The 20,497-nt window shown below is 37.5% G+C and overlaps 2 protein-coding genes across 6 annotated transcripts in view; both read left to right on the top strand.

Annotated features, from left to right (window-relative positions):
- Positions 1-7,573, top strand: part of LOC131302634 (protease Do-like 7) — a 32,729-nt gene extending 25,156 nt beyond the window's left edge. The window contains exons 18-24 of one of the 2 annotated variants that reach the window (XM_058329373.1): positions 185-355; positions 447-526; positions 602-826; positions 5,016-5,231; positions 5,563-5,720; positions 6,250-6,361; positions 7,147-7,573. In XM_058329373.1, coding sequence (XP_058185356.1) covers positions 185-355; positions 447-526; positions 602-826; positions 5,016-5,231; positions 5,563-5,720; positions 6,250-6,361; positions 7,147-7,305 — 1,121 coding nt within the window. In that variant the 3' untranslated portion in view covers positions 7,306-7,573. Of the gene's footprint in view, positions 1-184; positions 356-446; positions 527-601; positions 827-3,950; positions 4,028-5,015; positions 5,232-5,562; positions 5,721-6,249; positions 6,362-7,146 lie in introns of those variants that run through there. The other variant, XM_058329375.1, reaches the window with a different exon arrangement.
- A 10,149-nt stretch (positions 7,574-17,722) lies between these two features.
- Positions 17,723-20,497, top strand: part of LOC131302633 (protease Do-like 7) — a 30,334-nt gene continuing 27,559 nt past the window's right edge. For 2 of the 4 annotated variants that reach the window (XM_058329371.1, XM_058329370.1), the window contains exons 1-2: positions 17,777-18,166; positions 19,684-19,754. In XM_058329371.1, the coding sequence (XP_058185354.1) occupies positions 17,800-18,166; positions 19,684-19,754 (438 nt within the window). In that variant the 5' untranslated portion in view covers positions 17,777-17,799. Of the gene's footprint in view, positions 18,167-19,189; positions 19,281-19,683; positions 19,755-20,497 lie in introns of those variants that run through there. The other 2 variants (XM_058329369.1, XM_058329372.1) reach the window with 2 other exon arrangements.

The following is a 20,497-nucleotide window of genomic DNA, read 5'->3' as shown; positions in this document are numbered from 1 at the left end:
ACAATATTAGTCAAATCCTTGACACAGAGCTAAAATCCGAATAATGTGCACGTTATCTGCTTTAAATTGATAAGCTTTCTGATGTTATCGATTTTAATGTAATTATATTATATGAATGGCACTCTATTTTGCTTATTGTAATGGGAGAAAGTTAATTTCTGACTTGATTTAAGATTTGCATCAGAACCTCCGTTATGTCGTGGAGATGCAGTCTATCTCGTGGGACTAAGTAAGAGCCTGCAAGGAACATCAAGGAAATCTACTGTCACTAATGCTCATTCTGCTTTAACTATTGGTCCTGCTGATAGTCCTCGCTACAGAGCGACAAACATGGAAGTCATTGAGCTTGATGCTGGTAAATTTGGAGTCTTGGATTTTTCAATTGCTAATCATTTCTTTTTTCCTCTCCTCATATGTTTTTAGTGGCATCATCTCATGTTGGTTAGATTTTGGTAGCACATTTTCCGGTGTGCTATGCGATGAGCATGGAAGGGTCCAGGCTATCTGGGGAAGGTTTTCAACACAGGTTTGTATAGTTCACCGTTTGTTTTCGGCTTCCCTATAAGGAAACTTGTTCTGATTCATCCAGTCCCCATTATAGCTGAAATATGGTTCGAACTGGGAAACTCATCATTTTGTTCGAGGCATTCCGATTCATACAATCAGCCATGTCCTTGATAAAATCATATCTTGTGCAAATGGACGAAATCTTCTCATAAATGGTGTCGGAAGCCAAATGCCACTTATCAGAATCCTAGAGGTTGAACTTTATCCCAGATTGCTTTCCGAGGCTCGTAGCTTTGGACTGAGCAACAAATGGGTCCAGGTATACTTCCTTCTTGATCCAAGTCTCTTTCTTTTTCTACTTTATGTTTTCAAGAGTTTTCAATTTGTCGCATTTTCTTTTTGCTTTGGCATCTAGAAATCAGAGATACAAATGTAGCACCGACACTTTGCCGGAAGCAACGTACCGGTGTATGTAGGTGTTATGTCCTGTGTCCATGTCTGTTCTACGTAGTCCACATTTTTCTAATGTTAATTTATCCAACTCATGGTGATGATATATGCATTTGACGGTTTGATTGACAATTTGAGGTAAACTATATATATTTAATGTGCTCTGTACTCTCAGCTTTTCATCTCGCCATTGATGAAAGAAAAGCTCCAAACTATCAGCTTTTAACCCTATTTCCCTCGACATCTTACTGATATCCAAAACCACGTATAATCTCCATTTTGCCTTTTCTGGTTACCACTCCCATGTTGTATTTTATACACAAAATCCTATTTCCTTCAATCAATTCTCCACCTACTAACCAATCTCCTACCACCATTCTTTCAGTGAGCACATTATATGCCCACACATGCACTAATGTACATCTCTCTCTCTCTCTCTCTCTCTCTCTCTCTCTCTCTCTCTCTCTCTCAAATGCCAATATTCCAGAGAGTAATGTGGCATAATTCCTCATTTCCTTTTCTATTTTTGGTCTAATGTTTGCTAAAGCCAATCACTCACTCAGTACCCTTTAATGTTCCATGACACATTACAATATCAAAATAACTCCTAGACCACCAGCCTTTACAAAATTCCTCTAAACCTCTTGCTTTTACCAAATTCTTTCTCTAGTACTATTTTCTACCATTAGTCCAACGAATAATCGGCCCCTAAAGTAAGAAAATGAATGCAGCCCATGTAGTCCTTTTAAAAAGGTTTGTCACCTTTATTTTCTGATGTCAATCTGAAACCTAGAATAACTACAAATACTACCTTTGAAAAATAGCATCATTATAAGTAGCAGGAACACATTATACGATTCAACATGGATATGATAATGACTGGAAGACACTATAACAATGTATTTAAGTGATCATCCATTCCACTCCATTAAACGATTCAAGTTGTTTGTGTCATAGTTGCACTTTGTTTTGTTGTGATCTGTGTATTCCGGATCCTTTGTTGACCTCTCCATGTGCGAGTCAGGAGTCGCATGTGAGGGGGAGTGTTGAAAATTATCCCACATCGGTTATTATCTCCTCCAAAACTAGTATATGAGCTTGGGCGGCCTCTCCACTCATTACTTATCGGTTTTGAGTTGGATGCTTTAACAAACTTGATTTTTCACTGGAACAAAAAAAAAAATAGAAACAAAAGAAATAAACTTGGATCATAAAAATAATATATCAGTGACTTTCATTTAAAGACCATAATTGAAATGGCTGTGGAAGGGGCTGTAGGATTAGACCGAGATGTGCGTAAGTTGGCCTGGGATACCCTGCATTACCAGAACAAAAACATATACTAGTAAAGGTGAGGGGAAGGTGTTAGGCACCCCTCTTCGCCCAGCCACAAAGGCTGGCGCATACTTGTTCAACATGAAACCTTTCGTTGTTTTATTTGATTTCACACATAAATTTGTTTTTTAAGTTATTAAGCACAAAAAGGTGATCAAGACATTTCGGTTTTGTTATTAAGCCATTTTGGTTTTGGTTATGGTGTGATTTTGTTTCAGTTATCGTATAAAACAAACCGGACGATTTTTTCATATTAATAACCCAAACCATAATCGCTATTATAAAATATATACAAACCATACCGATCAGTTCGGTTTTGTTTGGTTAATTCACGATTCGGGCGAGATTGCGATCCGGGGACTGACTCAAGAGAAGTATTTATCCATAATATATCTCTCTCCATTTCAGATATTCAGGCACACAATTAATTCCAATGTTTTTTATTTGAAGGCCACTCACCAATTACATAACCTATGGTCCTATAGAGGTCTGGTGGGATAATGTGACTCATGCATTGTCTTTTTATATTGGACATTGAATTAGGTACTGTTAACATTCGAATATTGTGGGAAATGTTGCCATTGAATAACGTAATCATCTAATCTAAAATGTTTCTTTTTGCTACTCATGGAGTTGTCATGATTTTACCAAATCGTTGACAAATCTTTCAAAAAATTACAAATTCAAAAATTCAATTAAATGCATTATCTATATATGCTTTGCATGCTAATTTGTTACTTAATTATCATCAAAATAAAATGAAATAAAAAAACCTGTGTAGTTTGCACCCAAAAAAAAAAGAAGCTTGTAGCACGGGTACGATTGGACTCGCTCCTGCCCGGGCTGCTTGAATGTGTAGTGGTAAAGACCTCTAGATTACCACGTGGTAGTGCTCCAAGAGCAACTAATGATTTTTTCTGCTTGGATCCAGCTCAAAGATTTGAGGCATTGACATATGATTTAAGTTTTGGCGGCAAAAAGAGTCATTAGGCCCTGTTCAGTTGCATGAAAAAGATGAAAACGGATAAAAAAAATTAAATTTTCCGAAACTTCTGTAGTATTGAGTTACCAATAATATTGTGGAGTTTATAGCTTTAATTTTTCCATTGGATGCTTTATTGCAAAATAAATCCTGCAAAAGTGTAAGTGTTTTGATTTTCTCGCAAAATGTTCTCGCAACTGAACGCATAGGAACGTAAATTCTTTTCTCTTTACGTCACTTTTTCTCCGGAATATATTTGTAACGACTCTAATTGTCACCCTACAAATTGGATTAGGATATATTGATTTCACGTTTCCTAGTATTGTATTATATGACTAGAACTAACTTAGCCGATTAAATCACCTAATCTAGCCATGTCTAGTGATATATTTGTTCTGACAGCCACGAAGTAGAGAAGTAAACAAACCAACAAGCGATCAAAACAAGGACACAAAGATTAACGTGGTTCCTCTGAAGCACAAATCAAGAACGTACTCCATGGGCGACATCTCTCTTAAGCCTCAAAATCTTACTTGAATATGACAAATCTTCTTGAATTGAAGATGATTACATTGTTCGGTGTTGTTTTGATGCAACAAAGCGATGTGGCGGGAATATATGGAAGCCTTGGTTTTCTTGCTCCTCTGTGTCTGTTTGAATGATTTGGTTGGTGCAGAATATAAGATCTTGCCAAGGCTCAGTGGAGCCCATTTCTAGAGCGACAAGCCACTTTTTGACTGCTTTGTTAGATGGGTATCGATCTTGGTCACCCTGAGTCTAGATTTTTTGACTGATTTTGTATATTCAGTAGTTTGTAATGAGTATGTGTATTTTTGTCTTTGGCCTGCTACTATGCAGATTAGGAAGTTTGGTGTTGATATGCCCCTGTTGTATCGGGCAGCATCACCTTGATCTTAATTGCAGGAAATGTCCAAAACCTTAACGCTTTACCTCGAGAAACGTGATTATGCGTTCAGAGAAGAAACATGATGGGAACACTTTTCTGTCCAGATGGAAATGCATTTCAGATTTACATAATCAATCAAGAGATTCATGCCTAACATGACAGCAACAAAAAGTGAATACAAATGCTAAACTACATACATGAGAATTTCCAATGTTTAATACTAAAATTTCCAACCGAAACGTGGTTATAAAGTTTCTTTTCTTACCCCAGTATTATTATAATCTCATCATAAGAAAGGTTTTTCTTCTGATTAAATTCAAGAGATAGTTTGGAGATGATTCTTGCATCTGTTATGATTTGTAACCAATAACTCTTTGATTTTCTTCTCCTTTGCTATCATCTCGTGTTTCTTCCATTTTCCTTGCAATTCTTTCTAGCCGGAAAGGTTTTCTGCAGAAGCATGCACCTCCCTTCTCTTACCTCCCCCTCCTCTTTCTGTATTCATCTCATTAGTTGGTAAGATAAGCAAGACTGGCATGTAGCAATTCATAAAACCAATGATGTGTTGTCCCTGATCACGAGGTGTCACCCACCCACTCTTTGATCATTGCTGATTCATCACCCAACGAATTAAATGTGGCTATTATCTGGTAAATTACACGTTTAAATTGAATGAATCAATCAAGCTTTGCCTTGAGCATGAGTTAACCCCCTCCACTTCTTCCGGTCTAATTTTGTATGGATTGCATGTAGAAACAGCTGCTTGGAAAATTTGGTAGAATCTGCCCATTTTTGCAGCTTGTATTTACTCATTGGTGCATCTGGCTTTTGTAGACGCTCATGAAGAAAGATCCTATTAGGCATCAAGTCTTACTTGTTAAATGTTGTTTTGCTGGATCAAAGGCTGAGAATGTATTAGAACAAGGTGATATGATCTTGGCAATTAATAAAGAGCCAATTACATGCTTTGGTGACATTGAAGATGCTTGCCATGGGTTGGACCAATGTGATGAAAGTGATGGGAAGCTTAACATGACTATTTTCCGTCAGGTGAGCAAACAACCTCTGCTCTGTTCAGTTTTTATTTTCCCTCTTCCTCATATCGTTTCAAATTGTTTCATAGCTGCCTATTAATTATCGTCCTCTGTCCCATGTCCAAATCCAAAATTTTAGTAATAGCTGTTTTCATTTTTATTTTTGTTCAACTCATTTGAAGTGCAAGCCCAGTTTCCAAACAAGAACATTCATATTGGACAAAAAGTTTCCTCATAAACCTATTGGGAAAAAACCTTCTATTGCAGTTTGCGTGCAGTTATGCCTCACAAAATTGGCCGCTAGCTGTTTAGAAAATCGTCTTCAGATGTTCTTTGTGGTGTTGCAGGGATGTGAAATTGAACTGCTTGTTGGAACAGATGTGAGAGACGGGAACGGAACGACACGGGTTATAAATTGGTGTGGGTGTATTGTCCAGGATCCTCACCCAGCAGTGCGTGCTTTTGGATTTCTTCCCAAAGAAGGTCATGGGGTGTATGTTTCAAGGTGAGGGGCTTTGTCTTTGATGCAATGCCAAAAGCTTTATTCTGTTGCTTAGCAAAAAAAAAAAAAGCTTTATTCTGTTGGAGATGCCAGCAAGAGTTAAAATATTCAGAGCTATATATTGGACTCTTCAGTTACTAAGAGCCCATTTGCTAGGGTAGTTAAATGAGTTATCGTTTCCCAACAAATAAGATTAAGCAACTCTACCCCTCCACAAGTTAATTGAACTTGTTCCTAGGTGAAACTAATGTGGGGATACCACCTTCTGTGAGTCTGAATTGGTAGGGCTTACTCTGCACCAGAAAGCTAATTGTCGAATCAGGCTGATGAACGTCTTAATTTGTCAGCCCAAGCTTTCCAAACTTGTCACTTAGACATTCACAGCACGGCGATAGATCATGTCAACCTTTGGCTCATAGGCCAAATTTTAGCCACGTACTGCTTCTATTCAAGGGAAATTCGGAATGCTACTTATATAACATGCATCTGTCATACAAGTACTGAAACTTATGGCATTTTGAAAAATTTCCAGATGGTGTTATGGGAGTCCAGCGGACAGATACGATATACTTACTCGCCAGTGGATTGTTGAAGTTAATGGAAAACCAACTCCTGATTTAGATGCTTTTGTTGAAGTGACAAAGGTATGCCTCTCTCTCCCATCCGTACTCCACACATGCCTAAGAACTAGTTTTTTGTTTTTTTTGGTTTGTTTGGTTTAAAATATTGCTGTAATTTGTCACTAAAATAAATGAACTTGCCACAGAATTTGGTCCCCACAAATATGTGTACAACAACTATAGTTAATTGAAGCCAAGAAAGGTCCTAGGATTTCTATTGTATGATGAACTCTTATGTGACTTGTCTTTGGGGCATGGTTCTTAGCCGCAAGGCTAGTCTGCATGCTTTAGGCAAGTAAATGAGGTGCTTCATGGAGTTGAGACCTGACTATGAACTTCGACTTCCAAGGCTGTTCCTAGTTTCACTATCATGCCTCTAGTAAATACGTAGGCAGAACTTGAAGCTCGAGCCTCGACAGGCCATATACCGTTTGTGGTAGATGCAGTGATCAAACATGCAACTGATAGATTTCCAACTGTAACGTATATGGTATATGTGTTTTTGCTTACAACTCCTACTAATCCATCTACTATATTATATTGCTAATGATTTCTGATCCTCGCATTATTTTCTCTTATCTTGAGTAATTTTTTAACATGTGTGGGCTCACCACACAAGTTAGGTTAACAAATAGGTCTTCATTTGCTAATCAACGATTCACAGGACTAGCAACTGCACATTTGGAAGTTAGTTTTCCAAAGTCTTTTTCCAGGATATAACTTTGCATCTCTCCATTTGAATAGCTGGGATCATCATACAGGAAAATTTCAATCATTGGACCGTGATATTTTTATCGTTCAATTAACAGGAGATAGAGGATGGGGAATTTGTTCGTGTACATACCGTGGACTTGACTGGGAAACCTCGAGTACTAACTTTGAAGCAGGATTTGCACTATTGGCCCACGTGGGAGGTTAGACGTAACCCCAACTCAGCAATGTGGCAACATGAAACAATTAAAGCATGAGACCGAGGTAGCTCATGAGCGCATTCTTTTGGGTGTAAATTGTTTGGGAAGAACACAAGGCTTGGAAATTACTCCAAATGTGATTTGATGAATTTTATTGGTGGTGTTTATGTTGTTTGTATTTGGACTTAGAGCCTCATTACATGTTAGATACTAGGGGGCTGTACCGGGGAAAATCTCACTCCCAGGTCAGCTGCTACTCTCTTACAATATGATGTGCAATGGTTTGTTCCATTTGTTTTTTCCTAATAGAAAAGGTTGGAACCAAGCTACAGGCATAGCCGCTTCTCCTAGGCATGACCATATGAACTCCAGACCCCGCTGCGGGCCCTGTGAGGGCTGTATCTTCTACCGGCCCACCAAAGATTAGTGGAACACTGTCGGGCTTTGCAAGAGAGCAAAATTTGTGAGTGAGTCAATAACACGACTTGAACTTTGAACCTCTTGACTACTCAAATCACTTGGGAGGAATTCTTGAACCATTAACCTACCACCCCTGGTGGTTGGTTCTGTTGTCAAAAGTGAACTAATTTGAAGGAAGAAGGGGGATTTGTCTCCTATGATGGCTTATGTGGAAGGTAAACATAGAAGCATCCACTAGCCGCGTTTTGCTGCTTGTTGGTCAAATTATCAAGTTGACTTATCAAAGGAAACTACGGTAGATATTTAAAATTAGAATGAAAAAGCAAATGCAAAATATAAATACCAAATTATAAAAACACATGTTACCGATGACAGGAAAACCCGAGGAGATGAATTGGTATATTTATGTCTATATTTTGAGAGCGAGAGATGTAAAAAAAACTGAAGCGGTTTGCCAGATGGAGGGAGTGGCTTGATGCAGCGGAATTAATAAAGAGATTAGTTGCGTACTAATCAAAACGAGATAGAACTCGAATCCATGAGCAAACCTTGTGCACAAGGAAAAGTAGAGAGACTCTGAATATTATTGATGAAAAGTTTTAATAAGTTGAATAGTTGAATAGGTTATAGCCTTTTTTATAAGATCCTAATCCTAGAAATCCTACTGTAAAAGAAATCTTAAATCATGCCAAAACAAACGGCATTAAAGAAAAGATATTTCCTAATTAATTAAAATAAAATCTTAATTTTTGTAGACTAAGAATCCTAATAATGTTAGAAATCAAAATCAAACTGAGTACATAAAGTTAATAATTCTAACCTAAACAAAAATATTTCTAGTCAAAATCTTATTCTAAAACAATAAAAGTAAAATATAAAAACCCTTCGTTTTTGTCCTACATCAGTCTCATTTTCTTCAAAAGAACTCTCCATCGAGTTCTGCCATTCCAAAGAAATAAATATTTGAAATACTTCAACCTCTTGCTCGTCTTCCAAAAATCATTTAAAGAAAAGTATTCATGCAATGATCTTTTCTCTTCATACTTCAACTTGTTGACAAGATGTACTAGACGAATATTCGGAACCCAATCAAATTGTTGCACTCCAAGAAAATCGACAAAATTAGCATCATTAATTTTGCTTTGCCCGCAATCATGGTTTGAATCCTTTCCATGGATGTATGCTTCGACATGATTGTTGGCTGAATCTTTTGAATCTATTTTTTCAAACACCAATTTCCTTTCACCAATGTCGCTAACCAAAATCTCCTCATTGACACTAATATTAGTATCAACCACCTCCGATGGACAATTATTTTGGTCATCAACAACTTGATCACCAACATTGATACCAATTTTTTTATTAACTTCAATTATAATTTCCTCTTTTTCGCTAATACCAAGGTCAAATTTCTCTTTACTGTCAGCTTCAATGTGTCCACAATGACTACATTCAACATCAACCTCCACTGTTTATTCGATGTTGGGCTCAACAAATATCACCTCTTCGATGTTGGGCTCAACAAATATCACCTCCTCTAGTTCAACTCGATCTCCTTCCTCTTCTGCGATCTAATATCCATCATAATAGCTAGAATGTGATGAATCTGAGGTTGAAAGATCTCTATCGGTTTGTTGACCTTCAAAGCATGATTGACTCGAACCCAACAGTCTCAGTGTTGTGTCTCTCGAGTTTTCAGTTGCCGCAACGGTATAATTTTTATTACTTGAAAAAGAATAAGACAACTCAAGATTATCTCGAGACAATCGCTTGGACTCGAGATTTCTTCGGTACTCTTCATACAACATCTGACCATGATGCGATTGAAGAAATCTATCACTCATCAATCATCTCATCCTGAGCCATGTCTTGACTGGTTGTTTACACTGGCGCCCCGATTATATTGCAATTGTTTCCACCATCTAGAAGCATAGCCTTGTAATTTACGAGCCACGTATCTAACTTCCTTTTCTTCCGGAATTTTCATATACTCAAGAAACTTGTCAACTTTACGAAACCAATAAATTAAATTTTCAGGATGGCAATACCCATTAAAACTAGGAATTATTGGTTGTACTTGAAAAGTTGAAAAGTCGTCATCTGTGCGATAAAACCCTTCAAACCTTGAATGTCGCTTATTCGACTGATATCCATAATAATCCTCAAATAACTCTTGTCTTCAAATTCATCATCACTATCAAGTTGATAATAAGAATATCTTCCGGAGACGTTTTGATTAATAGGTTGGTTGCGGGCAAATCCCTCAACGTGATTCCTATCAACTTTGTGTTTAACAAATTGACCATGGGCAAATCCCTTGGTTCGAGTTCTGTTAAATTCTTCACCATGAACAACGTCAATGGGTGTGTTTTCAACTTTGTTTGGTGCCATCAAACCAGGCAAAGCTATGCTCTAATACCACTTGACGCACCGAAATTAACAAAGAGATTAGTTGCGTACTAATCAAAATGAGATAGAACTCGAATCCACGAGCAAATCTTGTGCACAAGGAAAAGTAGAGAGAAACTCGGAATATTATTAATGAAAAGTTTTAATAAGTTGAATAATTGAATAGGTTACAGCCTTTTTTATAAGACCTTAACTCTAGAAATCCTACTGTAAAAGAAATCTTAAATCATGCCAAAATAAGCGGTATTAAAGAAAAGATATTTCCTAATTAATTAAAATAAAATCCTAATTCTTGTAGACCAAGAATCTTAATAAAGTTAGAAATCAAAATCAAACTGAATACGTAAAGTTAATAATTCTAACATAAACGAAAATATTCCTAATCAAAATCTTATTCTGAAACAATAAAAGTAAAATATAAAAACCCTTCGTTTTTGTCCTACATCAGAGTGGGTGGAGGGAGTGGGTAGTTATGGTCTATGGATAAATTTGAAAATTCTAAATGTGAGTTGGTCTCCAAAATTTACTCTCCCTTTATAATATAAAATCGATATACTGTAATAGATAATATAGACATAGTGATTTATCTTTCTTATCATACATTCTCCACGGGCTCAAAACTAATTGTATGAATCTCATTTAAATATTTGGCAGCCAAAGCTCTTGATTCTCTAAAACATTAGGTGGCGGGGCTCGAAAAGCACTGAATAATCACTCAATAAAGTTAACCCCTTTTGAAGGTGGCCGCTATTCGCAACCCAATTCTTGCTACTCGCAGTCAATTGCTACCTACAAACCACCACCTTATAAGGAATTGCTACTTACAACCAATAAATTATTCCTGAACTCCCCTTTTTGCCCTTCTATACAATAAACATAACTTACATACAACCCAACAATCCCATTCCTTCTTCTTCCGTTCGTTCCCTTTTCTAACCTAGGTTTTCTTTCTCTCCAGTCCATCCACAGCTCCAGTCGACTCCCACCACCCATGGGTATTACCACCACCACCAACCCCCACCCCACAGGCCCACCTCCCGTCTCTCTGTCCCTCCCCCATTTCTTCTTCTCCTCCATCAGTCACCACCACAGCCACCACAACACCACTCTCACCAACTTTGAGGCGTGAGAAGAAGAAAGCACAACACACCGGCATCACCAACTATTTAGAAGTTGAACATTGGTAAATTTTTGAATCTTGTTATTACGCAGGTGTTTTTGATTTTTGTTCAATTTTAGTTTGAATTTTTTTGAGAAATGCATAGTAAGTATGTTGCTATTTCGTGTATTTTAGATTTGATCGAACATTAGAGTCCGTTTGTTTTCCACAGTTTCGGATATTAAAGTCTGATTGTTTGCCCCTATTCGGATTTTAAGATCTGAAATTTATTGCCTCATTCGGATTTTAGTATCCAATTGGCCGATTGGCCCCTATGTACTACAACAGCAGCTGAATTTGTTAGCATAGCTCATTCGAAATGTAATATCTGAATTTTTTTGCCTCATTTAGATTTTAATATCCAAAATATTTAATCCCATTCGGACTTTAAATTATACCCGAGTCGTGTATGTATTTTACCCCAATTCTGTAATCGGTCTCCGTAAGTTTTTCACTCTAGACGTTTTCATCATATGATGTGAACCGATTAGACAGTGACACGAACCCGTTGACATTGTCCAGGAATGATTGACAAAATTTTTGAATTTTAATATGTAGTTGAATTTGTAAGGTAAGGTCATTCGGAATTTAATATCTGAAATGTTTTGCCTCATTCGGATTTTAATATCCAAAGTATTTTACACCATTCGGACATTAGAGTCCGATTTGTCCCCTTTATTTCAGTCATTAGAATCCGATTGTGTGAGAACCCATAAACATTCATAACATTACCTAATTTGGCTTGAAGAACTTGAAGTAATTTCTTGGAGTTTAACATGTAATCTGAAAATTTCTCTTCTTGTGGTAAGAAATCTTTCTTAAACTATGAGTATTGATGAATATGTGCATATAGAATCAACCTACATGGAAGAGATTTAAGAATTAGGGTTCTATAGTGCTTACATGGTGATTTTATACTTAATTCATCTTAAATTCTCAAATATTGTTAATTGGTATGGATACTATGATTTTGATCATGGAAACCCAAGATTGATGCATGTTGGTTGGTATATAGATGGATTATGAGCATGAACTTGTAGAATTTTGAAGTTGCTTACTACTATTGATGTTGAGAAATTTTGAAAAATCTGGGCAGCATCCAAAGCTGTGTTTTTCATCAAATTTGTTATACTTAGACAAGTTTATTGGTTATGGGTCCTTTCGAGTCTTAAAGATAGTTAAGTTGGTGTTGTTTTGGCGATGGAATCATCAAAAAATATGAAGTACACGATTTGTAATGAATATTCGATCACAGACTGCTCTGCTGAAAAATTGTGTTTCTTGCACAGAATTTCTGACTTTGAGATTGAATTTGAGTTGGTTCTCTTGCTTATAAAATTCCGGGAAAAATCAAGGATGAACTTTGATGTGTTATTATGAGTTATACCAAATCCCAGGTCATTTGGGTGTATACTTTAATCTTGGCAGATTTTACAAATTGGTGTGACACTGCTGGAAATACTTTGACCACAGCATGTGGTCTGAGTTTGTGGAATTAATTGAGCGACCTAACGAGATCGTATTATTCTAATATTTTGAGTAGTTGCTGTTCTATATATCTAATTTGATCTTATAAATTCGTGGTTCTTAACTCTATACTGATTAGTCTTTAAAAATACAACTTTGAGTCTTCTATTTGGGAGAGACATGCATTTCATGCATTCATATGTTGCTTTGTGCAAGTAAACTTGATTTTTTCTTTTTGTAAAGGTGATTTGGTGATATCAATTGTGTACTAGGTGTTAACGAGGTTCCGAGGTCGTCCGAGATATGTAGGCCGTGAGCAACGTGTTGGTGAATCTTTTGTGTAGAAGTTAGAGGTGGGGTTTTCTTGACACTTGGCTCATATTTTATTACATGTGCAAGTCTTATGCCAATTTAATGCTTCTCTTATGAGCTTGAAAGTAAAAAGTTTATTGATGGAAAGTTTTTGTCATGTTACCATTGATAGATGCTGATATAATTATATAGCCAAGGTTTATGTGGCCTGTCGTTGGTATTACCTGATACGGTAGTTTATTCTTTGTTAAACTTCGTTTTGGGTGTTTCTAGACGCGGGGTGTGACACCGATTGATGTATCTTTATTCAAAAATTAGTATCCAATTCACCTACCTTTAATTCAAGCGTTAGACTAATGTATTGTTTGTAATGTGCAGAAAATACAATGACACGAGTTCCTCCTACTGTTTCTGCAAGGAAGAGGAAGGCTGAGCAAGCTTTAATTTTGAAAAGTAAACGAGGTAAAACACGAGGACGAGGGCAAAGGCAAGAGGTTGGGGGTGAGGAGGATGTGGTGGTTGAGCAACATCGTGAGGTAGACTTTAGTACCTAGTAGGAAAATAAATACTACAGTATAGTTTTGTATGTGTTTTCATATTAGTCAAATGCAATAATGTGATAAATCTTGATTCATGTATAGATGCGTATCGTTTTTGCAGAAATCATACTTCAGGGTCTCACCCCGTCCCGTAGAGGTGCCGTATACCGAGAGTGTAGAAGAGCGCAATGCAGCGGCTTTGGCTATTTTGGACAATGTTTTGGGTGGTACTAGGGCTACGACTTCAACTTGCCCGTATGAACTACGACAAGCACTTGTTGAAGTGCAGAGGACTTTGAGGGGAACAGAGGCTGCTGAAGCGAGCATAGCAGGCCCTAGTTCGAATCGTTACTCGAGTTGTTACACTAGGTGCCGGCGCTGTGACCATACCTGAGACTTGATGTTCTATGACTTGTTTTTGATGGACTTTTTATGGCCTTGTATTTATTTTGAATACTTTATGGCTATGGTTTATGGACTACTTTCCGTGGTGGAATGACTTTTGTTTTATTGCGGATAACTATTAGGATATTTATGATAATTGGATACCGTTAATATATGAATGCTAAGTAGGGCACCTAAACGTATATTGGTTGGTTTGAATCATTCTTGATACTTTCCTAGGCACAGATAATTCGCTACACAATACTCGTATGTCAAAATTTAGATTTAAATGAGGAATGTCGTACGAACCGACAATGCTGTAGACAAACATAGAACACTACCAAAAACAAGAGTTTGCATAAATTTCATATTTTATAATAAGATTCTATGAACTAAAATTTTACATAAAAGTCCTTCGAGCCAACCTAGTCTAGTTTGATTATGTGTGTCGTTGCCACATCGTTCCCCACTATGTTTTTAAACTCTTCGATCTTGTTTGAATATTGTATATCCCATCCATCCGCGAATGAGTAGTGATGTATATACCAATTCCTTGCAATAGGCGGGATGGGAGAATTTGGTCGCAAATGAATGTATCGTTACAAAGTGATCACCGTTAACGTGTCCGAGCGCAATCAAACGTCGACTCTCAGAGGGAAGGGGCGGATATCGTAGTGGGGCAATCTAAAATTTTATTGAATAGTCATGTCAAAAAATTTCTACACAAAATCCATTGTCTTATTTGACAAAATCTCGGATGTCATTTAATAGTCCTGTCAGCATGAGGGAAAACATTTGTGATGGCATTCTTAAGCGCCAACTCCCTATCCGTGACAATAACGGACGGAAGCGCGTTGGGATCCATCATGCCTTTTAGCTTCTCCAAGACTCAAGTGCAGTTTTCCGTTTTTTCACACTCCTTGAAAGCAAACGCTGCACAAAAAGTCATCTCCGTTGATGTTACACCAACAATTTGAAGCAAAGGAAACTTGTACTTATTCGTCTTATATGTGGAATCCATCATTAACATGTGGGGAAAAGCACGTAACATCTCCCCGGCAGATGGGGGAGACCAAAACAACTCCGTGACAGTCTGAGTCTTGTTCCCACGGGTCCAATGAACGTAGTGGTACTTTTCTAGCCGATCCAACAAATGTTGCATTTGAGATTTTTCAGCTTTCTCTATCACTCGATACTTTTGTCGTTCATTGTACACGGTTTTGATAGACGTTACGTTCTCAGGATCTTGAACCTTCAAATGGGTTAGGATTTCTCTGGGTTTCACCAAAGCAACTGACAAATCAACCACCGTGCTAGTCTGCTCTGCCGACAACCTCTCGGCATACGAATGACCCTCTAAGTACACCGCTGAAGGATGGTTGTGGGTGCCATTATGGACAGAGACAGTCCAACCATCATTGCCCTTTACAGCTTTCAATCCAAATGGGCATTCACATTTTTTGGTGCCCGTGGACCGCACTCTCTTCTTTACAACTACCTTCTTCCCATCAACTTTCTTCACAAACGGCCTATACTTACCACTCATTTCACATGAAAACCTCACCCTAGGTGTGCGATTCTTAATACATTTCTCAGAACCCTTAATCACAATGATAAACCCGTGTTGTTTACCAGTGCATCTTATCCAATCTACCAATGCTTCATCGGATAAAAAAACCTACACACGCATAACAAAAAATTATAGCCCGTAATATAAGATTGCACAAGATAAACACTCTATCAAAAAAAATACTCACCGTCTCCGTTGTAAAATGCTCCGTATAATCGTATGGAAGACAAGTCGAAGTAGGTATAGTCGATGGCCCTACATAACTACCAAGTGTTGAAGTGTCACCCTGTAACACTCAAAAACAAACCAGGTAAGTGTAGGATTCTAAGCAGTTTTATTCAGATATTAATATCTGAAAACTGGCACTAAATTCGGATATAAGAGTCCAACAATGTTGACAATATTCGGATATTAATATCCAAATAGTTGTACATAATTCAGACATTAGAGTTTGAAAAGTTAGTAAAGTTTTGGTACTGTGTATCCAACTGTAAGTGCAGGATTCTCTGCAGTTTCATTCAGATATTAATATCTGAAAACTGGCAATAAATTCGGATATTAATATCCGAATAGTTGTACATAATTTAAATATTAGAGTCCGAAAAGTTAGTAAAGTTTTGGCACTGCGTGTCCAACTGTGTCGGGCCAGAACTGAAATTGAAAATGGAGGGCTTCTGAAATTGAAATGGGCAGGCTTACCTCTTGCTGCGATTTTTGCTCCGTCACTACAACATCTATGACATGTTTTTCAACATCCATTGTGTGATCTTCCGACTCCAAATTGTGGTGTATTAATGGGTTAACCTTTTCTTATTTATCAATGGAGGGAGAAGAAGCAATTGAGATTTCCATTGACAATGTAGCAGGAAGAGGAGAGGAGGAAGATAGGCAGACTTGGCTGCTGGTAGGAGGGGCCTTGTGGTGGGTGATGGCAGCTGGGTAGGGATGAAAATGGAGGAGTTTGAATGGGGGAGGGAGGAGACATTTCGGGAGGAAAGGATGGATGGAGAGATTTTTTGTGGTTGTATGTTTTGGGAGAGAGGGAGGGATGGACAGAAGATGATTTTTGTGGTTATATGTAATGAATTATGTAAGAGGGTAAAATGGTCAAATAACATGAGATTTTAGGAGTATAATGGTCAAACTGAGTAAGGGCATTTTTGTCCATAATTAATAAAAATTTTAATCAGCTGCGAGTAGCAAGAAGTGCGTTGCAAATAGCGGCCACCCTTTTGAATTGTCAAAAAAAAGTTAACCCCTTTGGAACAGCAGCAAACACGAGTCCACGCACGATTGACCATACCCTTAACTGTCTTTGTCTATTCTCTCACTATATATAGTAACTATATACAGTTTATCTCTTCATGTGCAGGTTAATTAAATTTGACACCATTATTGTATGTGGGCACTATTTGCCCCACTTTCGTGGACATTTCCCATTAGAATACCATAAAAGTCTTCGCGACGCCAAAACCGCCAATTGAGACCCGATTATTCTCACTGGATTTTTTGATATTTTCTTTCAGTTTCTTTATTTGTCGTAATCTTTTTTTAGCTTTCGTCATTTTTACGATTTATTATTTGTGTCTACAAGAAGAATCAAATAAATATAAAAATGTGGACCGAAATTAAAAAGTATTGACCTATAAATGACACTTTAGACAAAAAGAAAAGTCTTTCCGTCTCAATTTATTTGTCTATTTTTTGAGTTTTTACATGTCCAAAATGGCATCGGTGAATGTGAATTCTTGATTTTTTTTTTATTTTTTTCTAAGCAATGTGGATTATTGTTTAATGCTAAAAAGCGAGGGGTATTCTTAGAAATCCAAAGGGTTCCCTTAAGAACTTGGATTGTGTGCGCTTTCGATCCAAAAAACCAATTTCTTTCTCTGCGCACGATTTCAAATAAGTTTTATGTCCAATTATTACTCTCATTTTTCTATTTATGTAGCTTTCTCTACTCATTATCCCGTAAGTCTTCCTCAAAATCCAAATCAAACTTTACTCTCATTTCTCTCTATCTCTCGACTTATTATCCCCAAAGCCTCCTTCAAAATCCAAAGTAAACAAACTCTAGTTTGAAAAATAAACCAACAAATTAGGACAAAGTATAGGTTGTTTGAAATTTTCTCAGCTTTAACTCTCATCGAAATGAATAATTAAATTAATAAAAATTAGGGTTATCTCGAGTCTAATACTAAAAATTCAAAAAAAGGGAGAAAGAAACCCCACAAATTCGATGAATACATGAAGTTGACCCCTTTTGACCAGCAGCAAACCGAAGTTCATGCATGTACACGCTGGGAAGGCACAACTCTCGCTCTCTCTCTCTCTCATCCGCACGCATCCACCAATATCCCAACCCCTGTTCGAAGTTCTTACCAAGTCCTCGAATATCTGACCCTAGTGTTCACGGAATGGCTGGAGAAGAGGAGCCGTGCGTGGAGATGGGTCCGGAGGAGTTCAAGGAAAGTAACGGCGTCACGGCCGAGGACTGGCGGAATGCGCTGAGCAAGGTGGTTCCGGCCGTGGTCGTGATCCACACCACTTCTTGCCGGGCATTCGATACCCACTCGGCAGGTTCGAGCCACGCCACGGGGTTCGTCGTTGATAAGAAGCGCGGGATCATTCTCACCAATCGTCACGTCGTCAAGCCCGGTAGTTAATTTTCCTAATTCAAGTTTCCTTGCCTCTTTTTTTTTTATAAGCTTACTGGCAGTGTTTTTTGAAATCGGGAAACGTTCCGCTTCTTAAAATACATTAGGGCTTTTGTTCAACAAGTAATTGTAGGATACACGTAAATTTTCTATATAAAAAGATATAGGATGGGATACGTATAGTTGTTAACGAATCATAGAATACGTTTTCCGTATTGTCGGTTTTGAACCACCATGCTTACGGGGCCCAAAGGGTTGATAGTTTAAGACCTTAAAAGAAGGAGCCCCTAAATCCCAGGGCCAAGGATTCTGAGATTTTTCGGGTTCATCTCAGGTCCAAGGATTGGAAGAGAGTTTAACCATGCCGTCAGGCTTGTCACATTAACATAAGATAGAATCATGTTTATCTTTCAATTCCAATCCAGTGTGCTTGGCTGTTTTTGTCGTTATATTAATGCATTTAAAAGATCATATTGAAACGATATTCATTCAACGTGATTTTTTGACTGGTGAAATTCTGACCTCGTTAAATTTCTCAACGTGATATACAAAATGAACAATTTTCTATCATTGGATCTGAGATGGACTGAAAAATGTCAAACTGGACAATCCAGATTTTTCTCCAAACTAAGGGAACAACCCGGGTCCTTAATTTCTTTTTTTGTTTGACGCTTAGGATAGTTCGGTTCGAGAATACGTGGAAGCAAAAGAAATATTTGATTTTCTGCTTTTGCATGTCTTTTTTTTTTTTTTTTTTTTTTTGGGGGGGGGGGGGGGGGGGGGGGTGTGTGGTAAGTAGCATGTTAGGCTTATCCATCCAAGGATCTTCAGATGGAATTTGAATTTGATTCGTCACGATATTTATGATTCCTGTGTTTGGTATGGGCTGGAATAAGAAAGGGAGTGATTCCTAATCCATCTATTCAAGCATTTCTTAACCAAGTGGGAATTCTGATCTCGCCTTCCATGATAATTTGGTACTAGTATTATATTCTAAACTCAACTTGTGAAATTACTGCATCACTCCAAACATTTAAAAATGGTTATTACAGGTGACAATATAACTGATTCCAACGTCCAAAAACGTCAGGATTTGTCAACTGAGTTTGATCACGGTCGGCTTTGGTTTTTAAATTTTTTTTTTGGCAATTTTTGGTTTGGTCTCGGTTACCTGAAATTAAGCTCAAACCGAACTATCCTAAGAGGCAAACCGATCTGAACCGATGGGGGATTTTTATTTTTGCAGTATTCTTCGTCCTGATTACTTCACATGCAATCTGTTTTCAAATAATCAAATTCTCTTTCCCTTTCAAGATTAGTAGCATCCAAACATATCTTTCAAGGTTATATTGTGGTGTGTGACTTGAGAGCAGAAAGACCTCTTACTGTGAAGCGTAAAGTTCAGAGTTAATATCATAATGATTGGTGGTTATGAGTGCATTCTGGTGTAGCATATTTTCCTCTATTTTTGTCAGTTTTCCCTGCATAGTTTTAATTGATCTGATTTTTTGATAATAGGACCTGTAGTTGCAGAAGCTATGTTTCTTAACCGAGAAGAAATTCCTGTATATCCTATGTACCGAGACCCAGTGAGTTCCTTATATTTCGTCCTTTTCTTTTCAGAGATTTTTCATCAAGAGGGATTGTCATTCGTTGTTCTTCTTTTCCTGCATTGTCATTATGGACAACTGTTTTGTTGTACTCATTTATGAGAGCTCAGGATTGGATAAGTTGTTCTGAAGGATATTTGGGATGTTATGCATGAAATGCTTGAGTTTTACTAATCACTTTTCAATTAGAGCCCTTGCCTGTGGAGGTATTGGGAAATCTAGTGTCCGGTTCAAAGTATTGTTCGTCTATTATCACAAGATGCTTCATGTTGTGGAATATTTTGCATTTTCCCTATCTGAATTTGAAGCCAGAGTGCTTCTTCTCCCTTGGGTTTGGATTTTGTGGCCATGGTCCTTTGTTATTCAGTGCTCAGCTAGAGTGATGATTTGGCTTTTTCTGGCTAATTCCTTGTAAATCCATGGAACTATCTGTCAAAGATGCCTACTAATACTATAGTTGTCTTCAAAGTTTGTATAGAAGAAGATACTGTAATTGTGCGGATGCAAATGACAGAGAGCTACATTTTGTAGAGGAAGTTCAGGAGAGATTAAAGAATGTAGTATGCAAATGATGGAATAATGACAAAAAGTGAAGTTGTTGTCCTTTCTTCTAATCGCAAACACATTATTACTGAGTAGAAAACCTTTTATGATGGAAGCTATGTTTTTGGAGTTGTGTTTTGCCGGTTGGATTGGTTGAAAGTATCGGATGAGTTTTAATA

The sequence above is a fragment of the Rhododendron vialii genome, chromosome 10a (assembly GCF_030253575.1).
Source record: "Rhododendron vialii isolate Sample 1 chromosome 10a, ASM3025357v1".
Classification (NCBI taxonomy): domain Eukaryota; kingdom Viridiplantae; phylum Streptophyta; class Magnoliopsida; order Ericales; family Ericaceae; genus Rhododendron; species Rhododendron vialii.
Note: the sequence above shows the minus strand (reverse complement) of the source record. Positions and strands in the feature narration are given on the sequence as shown.